The sequence below is a fragment of the Mobula birostris genome, chromosome 11, assembly GCF_030028105.1.
Source record: "Mobula birostris isolate sMobBir1 chromosome 11, sMobBir1.hap1, whole genome shotgun sequence".
Taxonomy (NCBI): Eukaryota; Metazoa; Chordata; class Chondrichthyes; order Myliobatiformes; family Myliobatidae; genus Mobula; species Mobula birostris.
In genome coordinates this window covers 78,730,166-78,739,797 of record NC_092380.1, presented here as the reverse complement: position 1 = coordinate 78,739,797, position 9,632 = coordinate 78,730,166, and the positions used below count along the sequence as shown (strand labels likewise).

The following is a 9,632-nucleotide window of genomic DNA, read 5'->3' as shown; positions in this document are numbered from 1 at the left end:
TGGCAAGTGTCCTGTTTCGATCAGCATAAACTGCAACATCCAATTTATTTTGAGTTGCAGCGGGAGCGTTGACCAATAATTGTGAACATTACACATAGCAGTACAGTGCCCAGATTGGAAAATGTCGCACGGAAACTACAGCAAAAACAGCTGAACAAATCATAAACTTGTAGAAGTATGGATCACGTGTATAAGAAAGCGCTGGCTCGCCGTGTTTACATGATTTGCAGAATCCCACGGCCACTCGCCACTTGGGCTCTCCGCACAGGGACTCGCGTTGTTGGCGAACCTGGACGCCGCCCAGTTATCTGTGTTGGCGCACGCGTACTGCGCTGGCTGGGATAAAACATGGCTGAGGCTTGCTATGGAGAAAAATGTTAAGCTTCTCTGTTTGGAGCTCTGATATTCACGAGGAATGACGAGATTGGCTGATTACTTCGTGGTGGTCGGTTACGACTCTGAAAAGACGGGTGAGCAAAGAATAAAATTGAAAAGGATGGCTTTAACCATGCGTGTCCATCTCGTTTCTGTCGGCGAGAATCCTTTAGGCCGTGAGTGGTTCCAGAGCAGCTGAGTTGATTCAGTGGACAGAGGGTGTATACTGAACTTCGTTGTTAATAAATTACAAATGCTTAATATAAACTTTATTCAGAGGTTCTCTATACGCTAGATGTTGATGTTTGTTTTTATTACGTTGGTGATTGAATCATTCACAACAGCGAAAGAAACATCTGCTATCCAGTTCTCAATGACTAATTATTGACGCGTAGAGTAGCTTTGGAAAAACAAAAGCATATTTGTGTTTTGTAACTACGTCAGAGTCTTGAGTTACACTTTTCTCAACAGTTTACGTGAGTAATCAGTAAAAATTGTTCGTATAATTTATTTATCTATACAATAAATTACAGGGTAAGAAACGGTATAGTTCCCAAAAAACACCAGCCTGAATATATTCTCTTCAACGAATACAACTGAAATATGGTCTTGTATTAGCATCATAAAATAACACACTTCCCTCTGCATAAACCAGAGACTCCAGTATTTCATTGATTTTTTTTATTACATAGTTAGCTGGTGAAATTTCCCACAGCAACAGCATTCTGCTCTGAACAGAACAAGAAACTGATAAATACTGTAACCTCCAAACTTTTCCCACTATCTTATGATGCTTTGTACTTTTGTTTCTAAGAAAGCTTAAATTGTGGAGCATTTTCTGAGTGGATGTGGGCCATCTACATTTTTAATCAGTTTGAACGACTAGACTTATTAAAAAAAAATTCTGCTGATTCCAGCATTTGAAAACAGAAGTTAGGTTATGCAGCCCAAATTGTTGTGTTTCTTTTTACTATCTTTCTTGAATTGATGAAAGTGTACAGATTAAACCACTCCTTTCATCAATTTAAAATATTCCATCATTTTGGAGATTAATTGAAAGTATTTTGAAGATTAACTGTACAGTTTTTAAATTAAATGAGATTCACTTGGGGGGATAAACTTCTTCAAATTAACCTTAATGCATTTGGCTGTGTTTAAAAGGGATAGTTTTGGGCATGTGTATTTATTTTTATCTTGATCGTATTGAATAGTTCCAAGACAAGGCTTGACTTTATCTTATTTTACTATGCAATCTTCTGTTTGAGCTGTTTGTAGCGTTTGTTCATTAAAGGCTGAAATATTGGTTAGGAAGTTAATGGAGTACGCATCTGATACAACAACTATAAATTAACAAGAAAGTTAATTATAATTTAAATTGTACATCTATTATATTTTGAATTTTTGGAAAATAGCTGATGCACTGATTTCTATACTCCGCTCTACAAAATATATTATTTCTTTTGGTGCTGCTTTAGGAATCATATTTTTAACATCTATATTCAGAGTGAAAACGGTAACAACCACCATGTGTGCTGCCAGTGAAACTAATTAAACACCTGTGTGATTTGTTCACTCATTGTTTTGACATCAAAATCTGTGCAGAGAAAAGGTGTAGCAAATAAAACTAATTGAACAATTGTGATTTGTTCGCTCTGGTGTTTTGCTGTCAATTGTGGTTGAGTGACTGGTATTCTTCCTGTCATACCTTGATCATCAATGCCACCACAACACCCAAAGGAAAGCCTTTGCTTCCGTTCCCTTTAGGTTGTCACTGACTACTTCCGGAAGATCTGGAGGGCTTTGGTGCAGCCTGGTCAATGAAAGCTACAATTCATAGTTGTAGACTTGTGGTTGCTACTCGAGCTCAATCTCCATGGCAACAAATACAGTAGATATAATTTTTAGTACATCTTTGAGATTGTTTTGAATTCATTTTTCTGCAATTAGCTTCAGAAAATCTTTAAGATTGAGAATTCAAAATTTAGCATTGAGTAAACCTGTTAAATGAAGAAAAGCTTTTAATTCTTCCTTGCTTTGTAAGAAATTTTGACTATTAATCCTATTACACCACTTTCCATTGTCCTGTTCTTGCATTATTTTCTTAAAATCAATGCTGGAATGATGTTGTATATTCTTTTTCCTGTCAATGATATGTATATTTTTCAATTTGAATCTGTAAGATCACTGAAGTGGGGATATATTAATCAAGGTAGAAAAATGAAATTTGTGACTTTTCATAATTTTGGTTAAATTATTTTTGTATGAAAGATGATTTAACTATCTTTCGGACATTTTACCTGTATCATTTTTAAAAATTGCAGTTGAGTGTGATTTTCAATACTTAGATCTGGACTGTAGCTGTGGAAAAGGAAACAGTTTATGTTTCAGGGCATAACCGTCGTAATGATGCTTTGAAAACATTTTACTCCAAAAAATGGGCACAGTGAGGCAAATTATCTTTATTTTTGCTCCGTGATTTGTTCTTTTACATAAGAGTTAGCATGTCTACAGATTGACAAAGTGACTGGTGACATTGAAATTGTGTTTGGTAAAATTATTGATGGTACGCAGGCAAGCTAAGGAAGTTTCTTGAATGAGCTGTCACATTAACATTTGGTTAACAGGGTTATGGAGGCTATTAGTGGTGAGCCCTTTTGGTGGGATAGCACAATCGAAAGGAAAAACAAATGCTAAAACTGCTACAGATGAGTTGTGTTAATTGGATTATTGTGGAATCGAAGACTGTATAGTATGCAATGAATGCTTCTGTCTTTGATTCTGAGCTGGCTTTGTGTAATAGCAGTCCAGTTTATCCCACTTCCCTGCCCTTTCCTCATAATTTGCAAATGTTTACACCTTGAGTAGTTTTATTTATCTTGTTTTCTTTGAATGTTATTGAATCTGTTTCCACCAGCTTTCTGGCTGGTAGTACATTCCAGATCTTGTTATTTATATGTTAGAAAATACTAATCCTTTTTAGATTCTTTTGCCTGTTTCCTTCATCCTATCCTCTAGTTCTTGACGCACCCACAAGTGGGATCAGTTTCTTCTATTTGTGTTGTCTTATTAATTTAGATCTCTCCATAACTCCTCTTTGAGGAACAATTGTATCTTCTCTCTCTATGCAAACTGAAGTTCCTTGTCCCAGGGATACTTCAATATTTTTTTCTTCATGCTCTCTTTGGCCTTAGCACCTTTTCACAAGTGTGGCCCCAATACTCTAGTTATGGCCAAACTGACATTTTGCAAAGGTGTTTTATAAAACTTGCTTGTAACTTGCTCGTGTTCTCCCGTTTATGAAGACCAGGATCATTTTGTGCTTTTAAATTTTTCTCAAAGATCTACAGTTTTAGAACATAAAACAATGTAGCACAGGAACAGGCCCTTGTGCTAAACTAACTAAATTGCTAATCAAATGACTAAACTAATCTCTTCTGCCTACACAATGTCCATATTCTTCCACTTTCTTCACATTTACGTGTCTCTCTAAATGTCACTAATGTTTCTGCCTCTACCACCACCCCAAACAATGTATTCCCACCACTCCCTGTGCCTGTGTATTGAAGGGGGGGGGACTTGCCCCTCATATCTCCTTTGGAATTACCCCCTCATCTTAAATGTCCTCTGGTAGAAGACATTTCACACCATGGAAAAGAGATATTTCCTGTCTACTGTATTTAGGCCTCTCATAATCTTATTAACCTCTATAAGTTCTCCCCTTAACCTCTGCTGCTCCAGAGAAAACAACTCAAGTTTGTCCAACCTTTCGCTATAACACATGCCCTCTAATCCAGGCAGCATCCTACCAAACCTTTTCTGCATCTTCTCCAAAGCCTTGATATCCTTACTATAAAAGTGCAACCAGAACTGTTCACAATATTCCTGATGCAACCTGACTAGATTTTTATAAAGCTGCAACATAATTTCCTGACTTAATGCCTCAACTCATAAAGGCAAGCATGCCATACACCATCAATCTTCGTATCATCTGCAATTTCATCATTTATATACAATTGCAAGAAAAAGTTTGTGATCCCTTTGCAATTACCTACATTTCTGCATTAATTACTCATAAAATGTGCTCTGATCTTCTTCCAAGTCACAATAGTAGACAAACACTATCTACCTAAACAAACTACACACTATTCTACTTCTCGTCAATACTAAGTACAGTACACCATTTAAACAATCACAGTTTAGGTTCAAATATGTGAACCTCTGGGGTAATGCCTTCCACAAAAGCAGTTTGGAGTCAGGTGTTTCAATGAATGAGATGAGAATTGAGGTATGGGTTGTTGAGGTGTTCTGATGTATAACGCAAAGCCAGGTTACTGAGAGAACTTGCTCTTCTCAAGAAAGATCTGTTTATGTGCGCCATGCCTCAATCAAACTCTCAGAGGAACTTGGAAGAAGAATTGTAGAGATGCATGAAGCTGGAAAAGGCTACAAAAACATTTCTAAAGGCAATAGATCTGCAGAAATCTCTAGAGCCTACTAAAATTACTGTTCATTTGTCCACTATAAGAAAAACACTGAACAAGAATGGTGTTCTTCGAAGGACACCACAGAGGAAACCACTGCTCTCCAAAACAGAAACATTGCTGCAAGTCTCAAGTTTGCAAAAGACCACCTGGATGTTCCACAGTGCTTCTGGGACAATGTTCTGTGGACAGATGAGACAAAAGTTGAACTTCTTGGCAAAAATACACACCACTATGTTTGGGGGAAAAAGGACACTGCACACCAACACCAAAACCTCATCCTAACTGTGAAGCGTGGTGGAAGGAGTATCATGTTTTGGGGCTGACATTTTACCAGAGAATGTCAGGGTAGCAGTTCTTCACCTGAAGCTTAATCAAAAGCAGATGGTGCAACAAGACAATAATCCAAAACAGAAGAGTAGATCAACAACGGAATAGTTTAAAAAGAAGCAAACCTGTGTTTTGGAATGGCCAAGGCAGAATCCGGACCTTAACCCAGTTGAGATGCTGTGGCATGATCTGTATAGGGCTGTTCATGCAAGGTATCCCAGAAATATTGATGAACTGAAACAGGTTTGTATGGAGGAATGGTCTAAAGTTCCTCCTCGCCATTGAGTAAGTCTGATCAGCAGCTACAGGATATGTTTGGTGAAGGTTATTGCTGCCAAATAAGGTTCTACCAGTTATTTTATATTAGAGTTCACTTCACATTTTTTTCCAGCCTGGACTGTGATTGTTTAAATGGTGTACTCTAATGTCAAGAAGAAGTATAGTTTGTGTATTATAAGTTTAGGCAGGTTGTGTTTGTCTATTATTGTGACTTAGATGAAGCTCAGACCACACATTTTATGACTAATTAATGCAGAAAACCAGGTAATTTTTTATATTATCTGTAAACTTGTGTTTTCTATGGTTGAAGTCTAATTTTAACTATCGGTCCTTCATTTAGTTTAAATGCCTGGTGGAGAATAATGCATTCAGCGTTTTAAATCTGTTAATGCCTTTAGATCCATGAAGACCAGCTAATGTACTCTGCATGACCGTACTCTGAATTATTTTTGGGTGTTCCTAATCTTGCAGTATCATTGGAATTTTTGCTTTTTTCTAACCTATTCCCCCATGCCCATCTTTAAGAGTTTTCATGTTTCTGTGTTTTTGTATCATAATTGATTATATCCTTGTTCTTTTCCTTATTATTGATTTATATGAATTCTGAAGGTGGATATCAGCAGCTACTGCCTAATTATTTTTATGGACTTCCAGCATGCATTGCTGGTAAGGAAACAAGCATTGAGCAAATTTTTTGCTTACAGTTGGGCTCAACATTTGAAGAAGCATTCTTGGTATAGTTGAGATTGGCTATTTGTGCAGAATCCAACTTCATTATGTATTTTAGTCATAATTGACATGAAATATACTGAGTTCAACTTGAACAAGTGTATGACTGTCCAAGGACAATTTTGTTTTGTGGTTGGAACAGCATTTGCTTCGATTGGTAATGCATACTTTCAATCAGTTACTAGGTAGGGTTGCAATAGAAATAGCAACCTTTCTGTAAATAAGGGTTCCAAAAGCGAATTCTGGAATCTTAACCGTTTTCTTTTGAGGAAATATAAAACAGTGCTTTAATGATTTCTTTCGTTGAGGCACATCTCTCTCTCTGCATTAAGTATTCTAAGATTTTCAGGTTCAGGAATAATGGCTTTAATCAATGGAATGGATAATGTTGGGAAAGATTAAACAGAAATATACTCTTCTGATGCTACTCTTCAAAAATATGGTTTTAGATAATTATGTGGTATTGGGCACCAGATTACATCTGTGGCTTGGCTCCAGTGGTTTCCTTTGCTGTTTTTTGATGTTGTAGAATTGATGCAATTCTGTTCCGTTTTTAAACCATACTGATCTTAAAGCTTGAACACTAGTTCAAGGAACCACTCAGCCCAGCAAACTGAGCTCGTTCGGTGTTTCTCCATTGCCACAGCTTCTTTCTTAACCTAGATCTGCATTTGGAAGTTTGGTTGATTGCCGAGCTTGGCAAAATGTTTGCAGCCATTTTGGCTCCAGTTGAGAAGCCTTGATCAGTGTGCAGTTGATGTTGTCTCCTCAGAATGCTGGCTTGTATACTCCAGGGTCCGAATGGATATTGATTAGATGTCATGATTTGGTTGTCTGGTTCAAAACACTGAGCTGTTTAGCAGTAGAAGATTCTGATTGGCTAGCTTCGAGGGAGGTCCATTGGAAGTGTTTGCTTTGCTGTCTAGATCCTGAGATTACTGGTGATTTGTTAATTGTTGACGTTGTTTTCTCTTTTCTCCGCTTTTCTCTGTAAGGGTTCATATACCAGATCTATGTCGATGTTTTTGTTGATGGATCCTTCTAAATCGAACCATGCTTTGAGAAATTCTCATTCTTTTCTTATTTTCGCTTGAGTCTAGACTCTGACTGTCGTCCAATTGAAGTAGATCTGCATTTGTTTTTGCTTTAGAAACGAATAAGCCTGGTTTTAACTGGTGTAGTTTGGATGTCAGTGATGCTGGTTGTTGAGTTGACTGAACTGTAGAAAGGGGGATAGGCTGGTGCAATACGTACAAATAATCACAAAGGTCTTCAACCTATCATGTTTTCCTGATTGTAAAATTTGTAGATAGTGAGAAGCAAAAATCAACAATATTGTGGCTAGCCTCTTGGAGTTTCCTTGTGGGACCATTGATATTACTTTAAAGCCGACTACATCATGAGCCCTTTTTAGCAACCTCCTTGCCTCCCTGTTAGGATTAACAGTGATCCGATTTGCAGTGACCTGTGTGGTGGAATAATGTTTTCATGTTGCATTATACAATGTTTTGATTTGGTGGAAGGTAATGTTTACATTTGATAGGAGCAGTAAATTGAGAAAAAAATGTAGACAATGTATGATATGTAAGTGTTAAACAGGAACAAAAAATAAAATAGCAGTGTAGTTCAGCAGTTGGCTCTGCCTCATGGTTTCAGGGACAGAGATTCATTGCTGATCTTGAATGCTGTCTCTAGGGTTTGCACATTCTTTTAACCACATGGGTTTCCTCAGACATCCTAAATAGTTGATAGAAAGCTAATTAATTAGTGTAAAGTGTGCTTTTAGTGTAGGTGAGTGGCAGAAGAATCAATAGGAACTTCATGAGTATCTGTAGGTGGGTTTAATGGCAGAGGTACAGGAAAAAGAAGTGTGAGTGGTACTAACGGGAATTTATTTCAACAAAAGTAGTAATTTTTTGGCCTTCAATAAAAGCTATATTAATGTTTGCCAGTCAGTTTGTGTTTAAACTCATTTTGTTTTGTTCAGTCAATTTGATACTGGATAATCAGGCAGAAGTTAACCATGACCATTAACTAAGTATTTCAGTTCCTGTATTTTTTAAATCATAAAAATAGTGATAAAAAACGCTGCTAAAATACATCCAATTTACTAAGTGTCTTTTGAGGAGGAGATCTGGGATCCTGATGCAGATCCACAGAATTGTGATTGACTCTTAATTGGCCTCCCCCACTCAGACTATTCAGCAATAAAGTTTGCACTGAATTGAACACAGCAGAGTAACTTTCAAGTGAGTTGATCTTGCAGGTCCTCCATGTCCAAATTGGGAGTGAAATCCCGCAGATGAATCAAGCAGAAATTTCATATGGCTGTCCTCAGAATCACATCTGGGCCACCACATCCTTGTGTCCGCACAGTTTCCCCACTTTGTTGTTACAGTCAAGCCAGGGATCAAGCCTGCTGCTCCCGGCATGCTGAGTGTACTTGAGACTGCTTGATACAAGACTACATGTATGCTAACAGGAAAAATGCTGTGCAGTAAACATAATTGAGTCAATAATCAATCAATCTTCTCAAAGATCAGTAGTCCAGCCCCGTTTAGTTGTGAATTATTGTGGAAGAGCCATTGAGTTTCCTTCTTTTATCCACTTCCTGAAGGTATGGTATGTGAGTTGAGAGGCAGCCATGCAATTTGCTGTATCAGCTTCCATCCAATGCATAAGTAATACAGTATTGAAAAATTCAATTTCTGCACTATTGACTACTTCATTTTTGGATTATATAATTATTTTCTGCACTATATGGCTTTCTACAAAACTCTGATGTTTATAATACATTCAGTGGCAAGTAAAACAAACAATATTAAATCCATTGGTTTCTCATGGGTATGAAGGATTCTGCAGATGCTCAAAATCTTGAACACACAAGGTGCTAGAGAAACTCAGCAGGTCAGACAGCATCCATGGAGAGGAATAAACAGTTGACGTTTCGGGCTGAGATACTTCATCAGGACTGGAGAGGAAGGGGGGGGGAGCCAGAAATAAGTTGGTGGGAGTATAAGCTGGTGGGTGGTAAGTGAAACCAGGTGAGGGGGGAGATTGGTAAAGGAGGGGAATGTAGTAAGTAGCTGGGAAGTGATAGGTGTAAGAGACAAAGTTGAAGAAGGAGGAATCTGATTGGGAGTAAGGATAGTAGGAGGGACACCGGCGGGAGGTCGTGGGTAGGTGAGGAGAAGAGGTAATAGGTGAGCTGGAATGGGAATCACGGGAATGGAAAAATGGGGGGGGAGGTAAGATGGGAAAGAGAAATTGCTGTGTTTGAGAAATTAATGCTCATGTCATCAGCTTGGAGGCTACCCAGTCAGAAAATGACGCATTACTCTTCCAACCTGCAAGTTGTTTTATCGTGGCAGTAGCGGAGGCCATGGACTGACATTTTGAAATGCTGAATTGAAAAGGGTGGCTGCTGCTTTCCTTCCA

At 37.9% G+C, this 9,632-nt stretch overlaps 1 protein-coding gene across 3 annotated transcripts in view; it reads left to right on the top strand.

The window, feature by feature from the left end:
• The first annotated feature begins 322 nt into the window (after positions 1-322).
• sbf2 (SET binding factor 2) overlaps positions 323-9,632 on the top strand; it is a 572,061-nt gene continuing 562,751 nt past the window's right edge. For all 3 annotated transcript variants that reach the window (XM_072272620.1, XM_072272618.1, XM_072272617.1), the window contains exon 1: positions 323-470. In XM_072272620.1, the coding sequence (XP_072128721.1) occupies positions 416-470 (55 nt within the window). In that variant the 5' untranslated portion in view covers positions 323-415. The remainder of the gene's footprint in view (positions 471-9,632) is intronic.